This window comes from Cyprinus carpio, chromosome B2, assembly GCF_018340385.1.
Source record: "Cyprinus carpio isolate SPL01 chromosome B2, ASM1834038v1, whole genome shotgun sequence".
Taxonomy (NCBI): domain Eukaryota; kingdom Metazoa; phylum Chordata; class Actinopteri; order Cypriniformes; family Cyprinidae; genus Cyprinus; species Cyprinus carpio.
This window is the reverse complement of record NC_056598.1, coordinates 26,686,008-26,704,187: the sequence shown is the minus strand read 5'-3', so window position 1 is coordinate 26,704,187 and position 18,180 is coordinate 26,686,008. Positions and strand designations below refer to the sequence as shown.

The window sequence follows — 18,180 nt, the reverse complement described above, 5'->3', positions numbered from 1 at the left end:
GAACTACACCTGAAGGGAACTGACTTCACACATCTACTAAAAATCAGCTTGAGAGCAGCTGATGGCATGTAATTGAAAAATGCTTCACCACCCTTATTGTGACATCTTATTCATTCATGTTTAAGCAGATATATGAATTCTGAATCCTGGACTTTAATCACAGTCTTTGATCTGCACAGGGGTGCTTGGGATTTACTGAGACAAACTCACACGCTCATTAACACACAGAACACACAGCTGTTGTCTTACTAAACACTCACTGTACCAGTCAGACCAGCTGAGAAGACAATGGTGCAGTCGCTTTCAGTGCTCGTTTGCTCCCCTAATAAGATGATCACATACACTGATGTTTGTGGATGTGAAAGCATCGTATGCGTCATACAGTGAGCGTGATGAATTATTTAACATCACAGGAAATGAAGGATTTCCATCTGTTTCATCCTGGCACAGAGCGCCGAGACAATTGATGAGGATACAGTTTATTATCAATTTAAGAGGAAGCACCACCGTTTTATAAGGAGTTTGTTAGTTATGTTGTGTTCATTTCATTAATGCATAACACATCTGAAGGTTATGTTACATTTTGCATCAGCATATAGGAGTTGTTTTGCGTGACATTGATATTGACGAGGCTAAAAGCCTAATTGTTTTTGTTTTATTATTTATGAGCAATTTGAGAGAGGACAGGAATGGAAGTGGGAAATGACGCATGCAGGTTGCATACATTATGAGCACCATTTATGTTCAGGTTTTAACCCTATAAAGTCTAATGTATGATAGCTTAGAAATCTGTAGAAAATCTGTATCATGTGATGTGTAGATTTCTAGGGCCTCTGAATAATCAACATGATTAAAACTTGCTGCACTCAATCTGCTGCTGCATCTTATTGATCAGACGTTATTGAGTTCAAATATAAGGCATTTTAGTTTAATTTTAAAAACACCCACTTTCAGGTTGTGGTCTTTTTTTTTTTTTTTTTTTTTTAAACCCTTAATGTTTTGAGTAAACATTAGAATAACTTTCACATTGTTAGTGATATTTTCAAGATGAGCATTTAGTTGACTGAATCAGCTTTGGTTTAACTGATTATCCATGCATATTTTTTATTTTATTTTTAAATCATGTTCAAATGTATCAAATAGAGGTTTTTGAGGAGCATTATTTGTTTATCTCTTAATAATCATTGTATTGCATTGCATTCAAAGCTACAGAGCTTTGATAATAAAACTTAGCATTTAAATATCTTTCCACTAAGACATATTGGGAGATATAGAATTGATATAGAACTGATATGTATATGCATTTTATGTAGGGAGTCTGTTATACTTATAACATCTCACTGATTTACATTACAAGCTATCAAAATTTCGTCTTACATTTTGGATAAATAAATATCAGAAAGTGCACAAAATTTGCATATTTTTGCTCAGTTTAAGCCTTTGAATAAAACTTTGCGAGTACAAACTCCATATTCTCCTATATCATATAATCAAAAAAAATAATAATAAAAAAAAATAAAAAATCTGAAACATGCAAACTTTTTTATTATTATTATTTAAAAAAATCTTAATTTTGCAATATAGGTTAAATATAACCATAAAAAACTTACCACACAAAAAAAAAATGGTTCCTTACTAATAAAACAGGCTAAATTACATACATCAAAAATTGGTTTGCTGTGGCCAAGGAAATAAAAATCAGCATAATTTTATTTGAAATGTTTCTTGTTTTTTTGTGCTTAAATCATTAATGCATGTTATTCTAAAAACAAAAAGGTTTGCTTTCAGAATCTTTGATCAGAATGTTATAATTTCTACATCTTTGTTTTTTTTTTTTTTTTTTTTTTTTTTTTTTTTTATGGATTAAGACAACCAGAGTCACTTTGATTAAGGGAGACTACAAACAATTTTTTACAGTCCAATCCATTGGCAAAGGATAAAATCAAATCTCATCCTACTTTTGTTTCTTATTAAACATCCTATTTCACCCAGAAATACATCATGTTTAATGTTGTTTTTTTTGCTTTATTTTCTGTATGATTATTAAGCAGTTACAGTTGTTGTTATGGAGAAAAGCTTCATATTCTTATCATTATTTGTTACACACAGCATGAATGATATTTTAGTCCTAAGTACTGTAAAACCTCTCAGCTATCTGACATGTATAATATCTAACATGTTCTATGTGTAATATCTCAATCTGAGGGTTTGACAGCCATCGCCAAATTCTCCAGCCGGCCCATGAATGCTTTGACGTCCCGTCGAGAGCTGTGCGTCCACGCCAGGGGCAAGTGTGCTGAAACCGGCCGTCGATCTGAAACAAACAACCTGTAAGAAAGCTCCTGGAAAAATCTACACACATCACATCAGATGTTACCATTTTTAACAAGCATGCACACCTTGGAAGAAAAGGCCGCTGGGAAGCGCAGTGGTGACTGTATTAGCTCCCTGCTCCGCCGAACGCAGACGATCACGCATCATCTGATGGAACTGAGGCATCACCTTGGCAACCGCTGAGCGCAACCAGACCCAGAGATTACAAGAGATGAGTTTGACAGAGAAGCTTGCAAAAACAGTGTTATTAATGGAGTTCTAAAATCGTTCTGCAGCATATTACTGAATTGAAGAGTCTGCAATTTAAGTTTGTAATTTTTTAAATATTTGTATTTTAGATTTATTTAAAATTAAATATATATTTTATGTTTATATTTTCATTTGTATTTTCATTTCATTGAAGTTATTTTACTTTATTTTAGTTGTATTTTATTTTTATATATATTAAATATATATTTTGTGTATATAAATTGTATATATTATTACTATATTACTATATATATATATATATATATATATATATATATTTAAAACTGAAATAAAAATCACAAAATTTCTAGTTTTCATTTATTTTTAGTTGATTTACTACAATAACTAAAACTGAAATAAAAATCACTTTTAAAATATAAAATATATACATTAATATATAAATAATAATAATGATAATAATAATGAGAAAAATAATTAAAACATTCATTTTAGGTAAAAAAAAAAATATAACAATAAAACTATTAATGAAATCTATATGTGCAAGTATATAATAGTATCTAAATTCAACTGGAAACATATCTAGAGTTGCTCTTTTACAGCTGAAAGGCTTCAAATCAATACTTAAGGACAAAAAAAAAATAAAATTCAGCTTAAAGCTGTAGGTAAACAAAATCATTATGCCAAATTGGCATAACCATGCTGGCAGTAATTAGCACATTATTTTGCTTGTTGGCTTATAAAATGAGTAATACCTGGTGTGTCGGTCCACCCAGGATGCATCACAGAGAAATGAATTTTGGGATTTGCTTTGGCCCAGACCTCTGTCATTACTACCTGCTGCCTCTGTGGACGCGCACACAGAGACACATAACGAGTGTTTAGTAAAAGGTCATCATCATTACTGCTTCAGATATTGTTTAATGGCGATGCCACTGCTGGCACTCTGTGTCACCTGTTGCTTGGCAACAGCTGAGAGAAAGGTAACCCGGCTCATCTCAATTTAATACAAACTGTTCATGACTTTTAGTCTCTTTTCATGAATACAATTATTTAATCTATATAATCTTTTTCACGCTATCCGTGTAAATTAATTTGACAAGAAAATGTCTGCCAACACTTGACTAAAAAAGCACCATGGTTCAGCCTCAGATTTTGCTTTGATATATTTAATTGATCAACATTTATATACCAGGGTACTGTTAAATATTACCACCGAAGTGTAAAGTATTAGTATTAAATATAGTATTACTATCTTGGTAGTGGCCAAACAACATGGTATTGCCAAAGTTTGGAATATTTTGACTACCACGGTACCTTTCTGTAAGGTAAGAATTAAAAATAAATGTAAATTGTGTATATTTTATATTATTTTATTATTTCTTTGTTATTTATAATTTATCAAATCATTTATAAATCAAAATTTTACATTTAAAAGTTTAATATTGACGTAAAAAAGATTTTTTGAAAAAGAAAATGAGAGGTAACCACGTGACACTGGATAGCTGCATCACTGGAATAAAATACATTTTAAAACATTTAAAAAGATAATGACTATTTTAAATTGTAACAATATTTCACAATAAATTTTGATCAAATAAATGCAGCAATACAATTTGTAAGAGCTTATGGAAGTGGTTCTTCTGAGGCAATATATGTTAAAGACAGCATGTTCCTAGGTGAAGTTGATATTCTTAAACACAGTTGTACTAAAAAAATATAGGAATATTATAACAGGTGATACAGGTCAAAAGCTTATTGTGGAACAGTGTATTTAGAATTGGAATAAAGCTTGGTGTCTTTGTGAAATATACAGTTTAAATAATAAAGTAAAAGAGGCTATATTTAAAATGTTTCATGGTATGTGTAGCTAAAAGTGTGTTAGAGAGATTTAATCTGGATATTGATTATTCCTGTGATTTGTTTGCTCAGTGGAAAAGAAGTCTATATTGTCCATGTATTTTTTAATTGTGTTTACACAAGATTTTTTTCTTTTTTTTTTTTTTTTTTGGGTGGATGTGGAAAATGTAATTAGAAGGAAAACAAATATTACATTTCATGTTTGGTTATAACTTTACTTTTCTTGTACATCTTTTTATTATTTTGGGAAAATTTCACATAGGCCTACATAAGAAGAAGGTCAGGGTCCAAGCCAAATTTAATCCATTTTCTCCAGGAGACTTAAGGACTACTGCACCAGTTTGGAGAACATTGTTAATAAAAAAAAAAAAAGCAAACAAGACTTGTAATATTTTCTACACATACAGTTATGGTTTGCACACTCTTGCACATTACTGTTGTATATTTTGTTCTGGTTAATTTAAAAAGAAGAAGAGGAAGAGGAAGAAGAAGCAGCGGCATGCACCGCTTCGGTTTCATGAAGTTGAACACACATTGGTACCACAAAATAACATGATCGTTATAGTCACACAGCATTTATGCTGCCTTCACATGCTATTGGAAATGTCCTATTTCCTACTCATGAAGTCGCGATTACGAGCTTGTCGTATTCAAGTGCTTTAATGTCGGAAAGAATAAAATGTAGCATCCCATTGGTTGACAATATACTGTTGTGTGGTGTGTTTTTTTTTTTTTTTTAATTCCAATTTATTTTTGGCTCATTTTAAGCCAGCAATAGTAATTTTCAAACAACCCAGCATGTTGGGTCAAACATTTAAGGCAAACCAGCTAGTTTTGTCCATATTTGACCCAGCGTTGGTTTGGCAAAATAACACAAATTGGGTTGTTTTTAAGCATTTTTTGAGCGCAGTAAAATTTTTCTCCAGTCTTTCAGAGTTCATTTTCTCTGGTTCACCATACATCCGGCATTATTGATCTGGGAGAAATTAGTGTGGGAGATGAGATTAGAGGAGAGGATATGTCTTCATCTGTCCTGCACCTGTAAGCTTCAGCTGAATGCTGGTATTTTCTTTAATATAGTGAGGTATGATGGGAATCTCTTAAAGGAGCTCTCTGACACTCATACCAAAACATTGAGCGATGAGTGCTCCTTCTTAAAGGCCTCTGCAAACTCCCACACCTTTCTCGTCTCGAAGAGGTCCAATACGTGGATGTAAACCTCCTACAGTAGATGCACATCTCATAGAGAAAGCAATATGAGCAGTGGAAGAAAATCATTCAGAAACCTTTTAAACACCGATCATTTTATTTTGTGTTTTCTTTTCATTAACAATTAAACACTGAAGCATCATAAGCAATAGATGAGACACTCACAGTATTTCCACTCGCTGAGATGATTTCTCCTCTGGTTCACTCTTGTTTCGGCAGACAATATAAACAGTACCACCTTGGAAAAGACAGAAAAAATACATAATGAGATGAATTGATTAATAGGTATCATATTCTTGAAGTATTATACACTGTTAAGTGAGTAGTTTTTTTTTTTAAACAATGTATGAATACTTTTATTCAACAGCAATCCATCAAATTGATCAAAATTGACAGTTAAGACAAAATGTTTCGGTTTCAAGCTGCAAATCAGCATATTAAAATTATTTAAAGATCATGTGACACTGAAGACTGGAGTAATGATGCTGAAAATCCAGCTTTACCATCACAGGAATAAATGATATTTTTCAATACACTGAAACAAACAACATTCATTTTAAACTGTAATAATTTTTCACAATTGTACTCTATTTTAATGTATTTTTTTTTATCACATATATGCAGCCTTGGTGAGCATAAGAGGCTTTCTAAAACATCAAATCTTACCAAGCCCAAACCTCTGAACAGTATTGTATTGTATTATCTATTTAATTTTAATAATAATATACACACGTTATCGATCTGAATATATAATTATGTTTTCACTTTCAAAAACTACATACTGTATCTACCATAGTATAGGAAAATGCTAATCATTCAGAACATTATGGTATACACAGTATTAAGGTACCATACTACCATCTGCTGCCATCATACTATAGATTTATAGTTGGAAAAATAATACTGTAACCTAAAAAGTGTTTGTGTGACTGTAAAACAAACCTTTTTTGTCTATGGCCATGGCTATTCCGCTGTTGGCTCCGGTGATCATGAAGGAACAGCCTACCATGGACACATCCAGGTCCTTCTCTACAAAGCTTTAGAGGCATTCTTAAATCCAGACCTGTTTACAACATCCAACACATGAATCAAATCAGAAACACAACCAGCATAAAATCTCAAGAGCTGTTTTATACATAAAAGTGTGTTTTTAAGACAGTCCTTGAACTGTTATGTGACCTCTGGGCATCTGAGACAGAGCTACTAAGACAAGAGCCCTGATCAGGGGCCAAAGGAGCATTTGTGTGGGATGACAGGGCACTTGAGAGAGCGGCAGGGGTCTCAATAGGGCCCATTGTGATGCAATGATGACTGACCTTTAACTGAGGGCTTGGATGAATGCATGTCAGAGGAGATGACTCGGGGAACTACAAAAACAACATTTGTGCAAGAAACTACTACATCTAACAACATTTGGCTTGCGCGAACACAGTTTAAGACTTTGTTTTTGTAGCAGCTCTGAGCAGCTGCTGAATATATGCTCTGGCCAGAATCATTTTGTAAATGATTAAATGATCATATTAATGAAAACCATCTAATTTCTCAAAAGTTATCAGCAATAAAGCAGCCCAAATACCTCAACAACACAAACTGAATTCAGTAAGAAATACAAAAAGACATTTACCTTGTATACTCCCTCATTCCCTTGATAAACCACACTATGTTCCTGTAGAGACCCATTTGTTGCACTGTTGTTTCTTCTCAACTGGACTCTAGTGATATGACAGCTGACAGATGCATGTGACTACTGTAGCTCCAGAGGACTCCCTCTAGTGTCAGATGATAGTTAATCAATTATACACAAGCAAGGGCATGCAAATAAATGTAGTCATGTGGTGTTCACTTTCTCAAAACTTTAGACCTGTTGATTGCTTTTTCCATTATTTAGACTTTTATGCTCAAAAATGACTTTCCAAATAACCAAAACCCCTCCAAGACCCACTGTAGCTTGTAAAATCTTGCAATGTTTTGGACAAAATGTAGTAAAAATCCTGTACCTGTAAGGTTTTTTTTTTTTCAAAATATTTAGTAATTGCAAAATGATTACTACCCCCCCCCCCCCCCCCCCCCCCCCACACACACACAAATACACACACAAATACACACACATACACACAATTTTTTTGTTCATTTACTGTGAACCTACTTTCTCATTTTTTAACAATTTCAGTGAAGAATGAAGTGCTATTATTTAGAGTTGGGGTACTTTATTTAGAGTTGGGGTACTTGGATTTAGAAATTTAGAAATTGCTCTCAGTACAGACAAATCCACGTCATGTGTAATAAAAGATTTAAAAAATACAAATATCATAAAAGAAAAACATAAAATTAAGATAAAAAAGACATTAATCGTCTCCCATTCAAACTCATTTGGTTAAGAAATAGGACTCAACAAGGTGGACACGGACCCAACAGCTATCTATTAGGCTATAGAAAGCCAGTTATTATTCTGAGGAATAACAAGATAATAATATTCATTATAGCAAACTGTACTTTAATTAATATTATTATATTATATTTTTGATAACAAAAATAGTTTATTCTTCATTGTGTTTTAAGTTGGCTACTTAACAACATAGTCATTCATTTCATATCTATATACATAAATGTGAAGGCTGCATCTACAAAAGGCGTTTAAAGGTAACGCACAGGAAAATATGTGAGGAGGGTGTTGCCCCGCCCCTTTTCAAGCCAGGTGCAGTGCTTTAACCAATCAGAGCTCAGACATGGGAGGCGAAAACAAAGCCGACCGCTCAGATACGCATCTGCGCATGCGTAGCTTTTCTCTCCCTCACAGTTTGGGAAGGGCAGCGATGACTCCGGCCTTGACCAGCCGGGAAGTGAATAGGAATTTTGTGGATTTCAACATTCTTTCCGTATTTCTTACTTCAATATGGTAAGTTACACAGTTTAATCTTTTGCCTCGCCGAAAAGCACATATTTAGATCACAGAGTAGGGTGACAGGTGATTCCTTCCACAGGTTGAGCTCGTGCACCTGTCAGGACTTTAATGCGAGTGCACCTGCGGACTTTAAAACTTCCGTCCTTCATGAGCTGCTTGTTTAACACCGACTAAAAGAAAACAGTGTCAATTAGAGCTGGTGTAATTCACCTAAAGTTGTTTTATTCAAAGTCTGAGCAAATGAATCGGATGTCATTTAAATGCTGAGGGAGTTAAAGGTGTCGCTTATTTGGTGAAGTCATCTCATATGTCTGGATAAACCGGTTGGTTCGTTTCCCTCGATAATGGACTGTCAGATTTTGACACTCAGCAAGCAAATTGTTATAAAAACCTTTGTGCGGAGAAAACTTGCATGCAAAGTCCTGGTTTAGCTGACTTGATTTGGCGGCCAGGTAAACTCGTTTATTTGTTGTTCAAATAGAAGTTGGCCCCTGTGTGTTTGACGTTTGACTGCCGCTGAGAAAGTTTACAGAAGAACTATTTGTTCTTCTGGTTAATGTGTGCGAGAGTACTTTATAAACCAATCACAATATTACAAATGAAATATTAACATTTGCTATTATTATTTTTGTTATATTGAGTAATATATTGATAATATTGAGTAATAATATTTTAGCAATATATTATTTATTAATTGTTTTGGACTTTTTATCTTTTTAAATATTAATACATTTAAAAACAATACTTTAATACTTAAATTACATGAAACATACGCTGTAAAAATATCATGTTGTCTATTGAAATATCAGTCAGTAATCCTTATTATTAATAATAACAATAGATTTTGCCCACACACATGTTTGTGTGTGTATATATATATACAGTGTATATATATATATATATATATATATATATATATATATATATATATATATATATATATATATATATATATATATATAAAATGTAAAAATAAATATTTTTTCAAACTGAGTAATATTTCAATACAATATATTTTTATTAAAATATATTATTATTATTATTTACAGATTTTTAGCTGTTAATAATTTAAAGAATGTAATTAAATGCTTAATGGAAAATACATTCATAAATATTTTTGTTTTTGTTTAGCTCTTAGGTTAGTTTTGTTGAAATTTGAGTAAGTGTTGACAAAATCTCTCAAGAGTAGTAATACAATACATGCAGGTCCACAATGCTTCATCTGATATTGAGTAATTACAAATGATGAAGAAGTGGACCTTTTAATTTCAAAGAGATAACAACACACTGCAGAATCTTATTTAAACTGCAGCGAGTGTGTTTTTAAGCATGTTCTGTGTGCTGTAGCCGCTCACAGCTGTATAGACGAACTCCAACAATAGAAGGAAAATGAAATCAGAGCAACACAGAACTGAAATCTAAGCAGGAACAGGCTCAAGAGGAAGCTCAGAGCTTCATTTAAACCCTTCCCTAGTGAAACTTTGTGTGTGGGAGAGAGAGGGAGAGGGGTGTGTGTGTAAGGAGAGAAAGTGTGGAATGTAGAGATAAAGGTGTATGTAACTTAATAGCTGTAGCACACTGTTTCCTTTCTCTTTTCTTTTCCTGTTGGTGTGAGATGGGTGTTCCATGCTGAAAATATACTTCAGAGAATCATATTCCTCTGGAGGACAATAGTAGTCCCGACGAAGTGCATGCTTCTGTGTCCTTGTTTTTTCCTTGTGTTTTCAGCTTTCGTCTCTCATCAGGATTTACTGAGGAAGCAAATAAACTCTTTGCCAGCGTGTTTTGGTCATAACAATGAAGCAGCTGACAGTTACATCCACCCACCCACATTTACTTCATCCATCTGCATGCATGTTTGCTAGCAAAAAAAATGAGTTGCTCGCAGCAGATACATTAATTCTCTCGTTAAACATAACAGTCGACTTTAGGAGGACAAAGCTTATTTGCTTCTTGATAGTTTGAGTTCTGTGAAAAAATATCATGTTTTTACACTTAAAGAAATAGTTCACGCAAAAATGAAAATGTACACATTTTACATAGAAAATGTACTCACCTTCAGGCCATCTAAGATGTGGATGAATTAGTTTCTTCTTCAGAACAGATTTGGAGAAATTTAGCATTACATCACTTGCTTACCAATGAATCATCTGCAGTGAATGCGTGCCGTTAGAATGAGAGTCCAAACAGCTGATACAAACATCACAATAATCCACACCACTCCAGTCCATCAGCTAAATGTCTTGTGAAGCGAAAAAGCTGTTTGTAATGAACAAAATCATCAAATCTCATCTTATCTGAATCAGGAGAGAAAAATATGCACAGATCCAGCTCTGTTTACAAGTGGAAAAAGTTTTAAACAAATTTGTCATTGGATTTTAATCCACAGGTGATGGAAGTGTTGTTATGGATTGTAGGCTTATATATTGGCCAGAAGTGACAATGTAATGGTAAAATGGATTGTTTCTTGTAAGCAGATGTTCACTTCATCAGACATTCATTGATGGACTGGAGTGGTGTGGATTATTGTGTTGTTTTTATCAGCTATTTGGACTCTCATTCTGATGACACCCATTCACTACAGATGATCCATTGGATGTAATGCCAGTTCTCCCAATTCATTATGATGAAGAAACAAACTCATCTAGATAAATTAAATTATCCTGATTAAATTAACATTTTGATCTGGGAGAATGGTACCTGTACTTGGAAAATTATACCTGTACTTGGAATTTTAGCGTATTGCATATAATGCAATTCGTCACCTTGGAATTATAAGGTTCGATCTGACATTTTTGTCAAAATGGAGTTATTCACATATTCTTATTATGTGATGTTTCTTTTAAGCTGTGTACATTTTGGGCCTTTTTTTAGATCTATAGAAGTCTATGTAATGCAAAAACATAAAACATAAATAACCCTAAAATCCCAATATACAAAAATTTCTATCAATGTATACACAACCTTATAATTCCAAAGCGACGAATTATACTGTAGCTGTTTTTATGTAAAACAATAAGCAATATGCAATGCAACAAACAATAGACGTTTAGAATAATAATATGCTTGTTGTCATATGACCGCATCATGCTCCGTTTAATTCAGCAGTTTGTGTCTAGTCAAAATATTGGAAATAAAGACGATTAATTTTGTGTAGAAAATGTGTAACTTTCCACAGCATAATTAATGATTCAGTCATATTTAAAAGTGTTTCAGTTCATTAGAATTAATTGCACTGTGGAATACTGCACAGTGATTTAGGCTATACTGCACATTTTTATATTTCTTTACAACTGTCATTTAAAAAAAAAAAAGGTTTCAGTTATTATGAATGCTGTTTTATTGCTCATCATTACTCATTTCTGTGAAGTTTTTCTTATGAAATGTCCTTTTCCAGCAATAAAAGTGAACAGTCCAGTTCTATTTTTTTGTGTGTTTTTAATCTTGTTTTAGAGGTGTGACTCAGGTTTCTGTGTAATAGTTTTTGTTAATAGTTGTCGGTGTGGCCTGTGACCTGATAAGTCTGAAAAAAGTGGTTTGTGTGACTCACAAAAAGAGCGTCACATATTCTCTGCAGCCGTGACGTACGTTTATGAAAAGACAAAGCTTTTTCAAGCATTGCCAGATTTCTGTGCAAATGAAATGAGGGGGAGGACAAATTAGGAGTTCTCTGAAATGTTGTTCTCAGTATCATTACATTGAGCTGACTAGTTCTTGTGTGGAAAGGATTCACGCAGGGGTCCATCCTGCATCTGACAGCAGATCTTTGTCTCATGGATATTGAATCTCTTATTGATTGGGTTTGTGTGACAGTGAAAAGGTTAGCCATAGTTCTCTGTCTGAAGTGCAGTTGGTCTCTTTCTGTGTATTTCCTGTTTCCTAAAATTATATCTGTGGGCTTTTTGGAATTGTTGTTACAGACACAGCAAGACCAGAGAGAGGAAATATGGGGGAAATGGGATCAGAACACAATGCAGCCAGATATGAACCTGCATTTCTCGCATGAGCACCACAGCTCAGCATATCTAGAGCTTGTGCACTAGTCTAGGTTATCATGAGCAAATCTGGGTTAGATTTGGTCATGATTCCATACAATATTATTTTAGCACGTTTGAGGAATAAATATTTTAAACAACAAATGCATTTCATCCACCTGTGTTCTTCAGCTTGACACAGCTGCTGTAACATTGCCAGGAAGGTTTTTGCATTGACGCTATGTCTGAGCAAAGCTGTGAGATTCACTGATTGAGCATTCAAAAGTTTAGTTGGCTCTGTTGTCAAATTTGTGCCAAACCACAAAGAATCTGGTGCAATTATTCCATGCCGTTGTGACTGTTATTGAAGGAAATGTTGTTAAATTGCACAGATGCTGAAACGAAAGAGCTTCTCTCATTCGAAGACAGTGATGAAATTAGTCGACAGATTGCTGGAAAAAATAAAGATTCTTTTCATGTACTACCATATTTCCAGCACAGCTGTTCAAAAGCAGTCTTCATCTTGGCGCATGTGTGATCTTGTAAATTTAAAGGAAAATGTAATAAAATTTTCTGGTGGTTATGTGTGAAAGTGGTTGATGGGAGGTACTGTAAATAGTAAGGATACGGGTACACTGTGTAATATCTGCTATGAAATTACAGATTCGGTACAGAATGGCGTCCACCCACTTGAATCATTTTGGCGTTGACTCTAGTGTGAAACCCTTTAGTCCACCTGCTGTGTTGCAGAATTTCTGTCTACCATCTGCTTGCCTGCAGCATCTGCAGAAAAACCCTGCATAAATTGAGTATTTTATACATAGATTTATGATATTTTTCCTTTTGAATGCATTGCAACAGTTATCAGTTTCTATGAAGTATTGGTATTATATGATACAGACCAATACAAAAAGCAACATTAATTTTAAATGAAAAGTAAAGGATTATTCACACTTAATTAAGCAATGGCACTTATGCAGAGTGACTCTGTATTTTCACTGTCAGCACATTTCTCATGACTGTGCTCAAAGGAACAGTTTTGGTAACTCATTACCTTTGGGGTTTGAACCTACAACTTTGGATAACCAACCTGGATCATTAACCACTAGACAGCACCCACTCCAAAAGATGAAAAACTGGAACCATCATTAATTAAAATGCATGTTCGTTTTTTCCCCGACAGATGCACTTCCTGTTGCTGTTCAGCCGTCAGGGGAAGTTACGGCTGCAGAAATGGTTCCTGCCCCTCCCAGAGAGAGAGAGGAAGAAGATTGTGAAGGACATGACCACTATGGTGTTATCACGAAAACCACGCACATGTAACTTCCTGCACTGGAAGGACCTGAAGATTGTCTATAAGAGGTGAGCGTTCAACCCAGGCCCAAGGAGAATGTCCTGCAGGAGTAAATTTAATGCTATATTCAGTATGTCTTCAGCAAGAGCATGCTGGTTTCAAACAAAATGACGGCGTTAGATTCAGCATTAATTAAAAGGCCAGCTGCTAGGCTCTCGTGTTTGGGCATTAGTCATCACAAGGTGTGAGCAAAAGACTCTAAAATCTAGTCAGCGGTCAAGATCTTATGTGGGCTAATTAAAATACCACATGGGAAGGTTTCTGCATCCGGACTGAGTTTGTTGCCCTGTCCTGTGCTGTAGTTTTAAACTGGTTCAGCCCAGTTCTCCTGCTGTTACTGATGTCATTAGCTGACTACATGCCACTAACTGAGTCCTCTTGGTTTTCTGGCCAAACCTAGTGGCAGCTTTTTACACAATGGCCCCCATTACCCCTCAACAGTGTCTGAAAATGGACCCTCATGCTCACAATGGGAAATATTAATGCTTCATATTTTTATTATGATAAATAGAAGGTGTATTAGAAACATTTTAATGTCACTTCTGAATATTAAATGCTCTTAAAGTCAATATAAAATTGAATTTACAATCCATTTATTAATGCGACTTTCCAAGTAAAACAAGACGTTGCTTTTATTTATTTTCTCCGAACTGATTTGATCATAAAAAGTGAGTGTTACAATGCTGAATGGAAGTTATAATATGTGATAAAGAGCTTTTTTAATCTATATAGAACCATATTTCAACCCTGTATAGTAGAAAATGTCCCAACTAGGGGAATTTTCTGAATATAAAATGCAAAGAACCACTGAAGAACCTTTGTTTTTGTGAGTGGGTATGGAAATATTTGAGAGAAAATGTTTAATTGTGCCTGTAAAATTTAATGCTTCAGAGCCTGGCTTTATTCTTGGTGATTGTTCAGATTTTTATGCTGCATCAAATCCTTCTGTCAGGCACTGAAACCATCGTGTTTCTGAGAGTGAGTTTTCACACTTGTGTTCCTGAGAGCCTGTTACTCACACTCTTCTGGTTCAGATCTGTATTTCACACCTTTCTTAAACCTCTCTCTCTGTTCTTTCCTGTTGTTTTCCCAGTGTGACCTTTATAGGAGATTTGCTATGTCAGCAGTTGCATTACAGAGACTGTAGATGGCAGTTGTGAGGATAGTGTGTACTATTTTCAGTATTTAATTTTTTTTATGAATACAAATAAATGTACGTCTGTGTTTTCCCACTTGTTTGTAGGTACGCCAGTCTGTATTTCTGCTGTGCTTTGGAGAACCAGGATAATGAACTTCTGGCTTTAGAGATTCTGCACCGTTATGTGGAGCTACTTGACAAATACTTTGGCAATGTAAATACATTCAGTTTCTTAATTTATCACGTCTGGAGCAAATATTTGATATATTTAATAAAAGGTATGATACAATATTGTTTATATTTTCTGTTTATATAAATATCTTTTATTAAATATATTTTTTTTTATTTTTTTGCATAGACTGAACACTGAATTTTTTTATTATTATTTTTTTATACCAGTTTCTGTCTGTGTAATATTATGTTACAGGTATGTGAGCTGGACATCATCTTTAACTTTGAGAAGGCTTATTTCATCCTGGATGAGTTTCTGATGGGTGGAGAGATTCAGGAGACATCCAAACAGTCTATTGCAAAGTCTGTAGAGGCCTCAGATATGCTGCAAGAGGTGAGACACTAAATTTAATCTGCATTTAGGTTAATATGTTTGAAAAATAAGTTTATTTATTTAACAGTTTTAAAGTAGGATTTAAAAAATATATATATTCCATCCCTGTAAATTGCTATTGTTCTGAATTTCTTTAAATAATAATAATAATAATTGGACACATGGCAACAAAATCTCAATCAGTGTTTCTGAGCCGGACATTTCAGATTGAAAGAACCTGCAGCTGTTTTAATGGTGTTGCCCACCCAGTTATAGAGCTCTACTTTGGCCGCCACCTTCATAAAACTTTATAGATTTGACAAAGAGTGAGAAATAAACAGACCTCACCAACACCCCATTCATACTGTACAGTTTATACAATGACGTGCCATTTTTAATTTTTCTGGTTAACCACTGTGCACCCCCCCCCCATGCATTCTATACAGCATTATACAAATAAACATTTTTCAATTGTATGATTAAAGAAACAATAGACCTATTTGATTTTCATGCAAATAGTTTATAAGGATTTTTTCAAAAATATATATATTTTTTTACCTTTGCCCAATGCATTAAAACCATTTAGTTTAATCACCATTCTACATTAATGTGCTGCTTTAACTGATGCGCGCACACACACACACCACTCGCACACAGAGATCTGAGTTCGTGCTGTGCAAAAAGAAACATTCAGAAGCTCATAAACTTGTCAGCGCTTCCATGCAACTTTTATTAATCGATACTGAATCGCTACATTATATTTCTCAGCAACAAGGAGGGTTAAAATCACTGTTTTTTTAAGTAACTAAACTCAGCTTCATTGTTTGTAGAGAGAGACACAGACGCAGACAATTTACATCTCTCTCGCTCTCTCTCTCTCTCTCTCTAAAAGTGGCCATATTTGAGAAAAAAAAATTGAGTAGTTTGCATCACTGGATATAGCTGTTGGCCATTTAACATTTCTATCATAAAACGTATCGTTAAAAGACTTATTTTAAATGATTTGCAGCTTCATCTTACCTCCCTGTCTTTAACGTTAAACTGATGCTTCGCGCTCTGCTTCTGTGAACAGTAAACCCCGCCTACTTTGATTTGATTGGCCATCTCAGTCATTTTGACATTGACGATCGCTGTTAGACAGCTGAGGCATTGATCTGAAGTGCCTAGTATGTGCAGCGGTCATGTGCATCCATAGACTAGCGCAAGTTAATTTGCACACTTTAATAGTATTTATTTATAGCTCCTAACAGGCTGTGTGACTATGAGAAGTTATTACCTCAAAACGTACGTCAGAATGCAGTTTTCCCTATTACTCGCCAGCCATCCCTCTGCGTGCCACTGTTGGCACCCGTGCCGTAGGTTGCCGACCCCTGTTTTACAGAGCAACTTTCAGTACCACTAAATGCCAGCTTTCCCAGCATGCCTCAAAAAAATGAGACCACATTAAAAGAATAGTTCACTCCAAATTGAAAATGATGTCTTTACTCACCTTTAAAGCTGGCATAATGAGCGCTCACAGGACTATAGCATAAGGGGTATAAATGACAAAAGGGTGAATAAACGATGATCTAATTTTCATTTTGGAGTCAACTGTTCCTTTAAAACCCATATGGCATCTGATCATTTGTTGTCCATATATCATTCTAATAAGCAGGGTTCATACGTCTGAAGGAGAGTTCACCTCTGCATGGAAAGGGAACCTGGAAATGTAACTTAGGGTACAAAAGGGTAATCAGTTATATGTCTGTTTTCTTCTCTTCAGACGATGGAAGAATACATGAGCAAACCAGCCTTCTGACAGCATCTGACGTGATACAATGTGACAAAAGGGAAAGAAACCTGCCTCCGCAGTGTAGGTTGTGTCCTTCACTCAGGACACAATTTTTCATGGCAAGAAATTACAGACTTCATTCATGAGGGATGCAGATTTTTTTTTCTTATTTATTATTATTTTCTTCTCAATGCTTGTATGAACTTCTTGATCAATTCCACTCAAATTTGAATAGAACTGAATAAGGGTTCATGTTGTGTTTTTGAATAGGTTATGTCTTGTCAGCTTATAAAAATAAATGTAAAGCAGAATTTCTGTGATGGCTCCAGCATGCATATACAAATGCAATCATAGATTCAGCTGATCATTTTCAACTTGTATACCAAAATCATTTTATATAATAATCATATATTTGCAATAACCTTAAACTTTGGCTTATCTGAAGTGCCTTTTCATGTTTTTAAACATGTTGCTTGTCTCGGGAGACATTTAGTTCAAGAAAGAAAAAAAAACATTTGTGATGAAATGTTAATGGTGCTTTATGAGCACACTTTCTTGATATTGTCTTATTAAAAAGGTCTTTTTGATATGATTTAGTCTAAAGGCAAGTGTTTGCAATTTTCTCTAATTAAATGCATCCAGTGCTCTCTAAAATCCCTCCAGCAGTTTATTTTGGTGCACTGTTATGGATTTGTTTTCTATTAATATCTCTTATTATGAGACTATGTTTGGTGCTGTATTAGGTCCCGTATCATCAAGTAGACATCCTTGGCTTTTTATTTAAATTTTAATATGTGATTGATATTTTTTCTTCTCTTTCAAGATCCAGCACAGACTGGGTTTCATGTTTCTTGTTTTAAGTCATAATATGATATTTTTTATGTGAA

General features: G+C 34.3%; 1 protein-coding gene and 1 pseudogene across 1 annotated transcript; one reads left to right on the top strand and one right to left on the bottom strand.

Annotated features, from left to right (window-relative positions):
• Window positions 1–1,842: 1,842 nt before the first annotated feature.
• Window positions 1,843–7,365, bottom strand: LOC109045105 (annotated as a pseudogene).
• Window positions 7,366–8,359: 994 nt separating this feature from the next.
• LOC109045106 (AP-1 complex subunit sigma-3-like) lies at window positions 8,360–17,882 on the top strand. The gene is made up of 5 exons (XM_042718927.1): window positions 8,360–8,506; window positions 13,670–13,848; window positions 15,084–15,192; window positions 15,406–15,543; window positions 17,285–17,882. The coding sequence occupies exons 1-5, from the start codon at window positions 8,504–8,506 to the stop codon at window positions 17,318–17,320; spliced, it is 465 nt and encodes a 154-aa protein (XP_042574861.1). The 5' UTR covers window positions 8,360–8,503; the 3' UTR covers window positions 17,321–17,882.
• Window positions 17,883–18,180: the final 298 nt, after the last annotated feature.

Coding starts and splice junctions, on each gene's coding strand:
- LOC109045106 (XM_042718927.1), top strand. Junction 13,849..15,083: donor CTGAAGATTGTCTATAAGAG/GTGAGCGTTCAA, acceptor ACTTGTTTGTAG/GTACGCCAGTCTGTATTTCT. Junction 15,193..15,405: donor TTGACAAATACTTTGGCAAT/GTAAATACATTC, acceptor ATTATGTTACAG/GTATGTGAGCTGGACATCAT.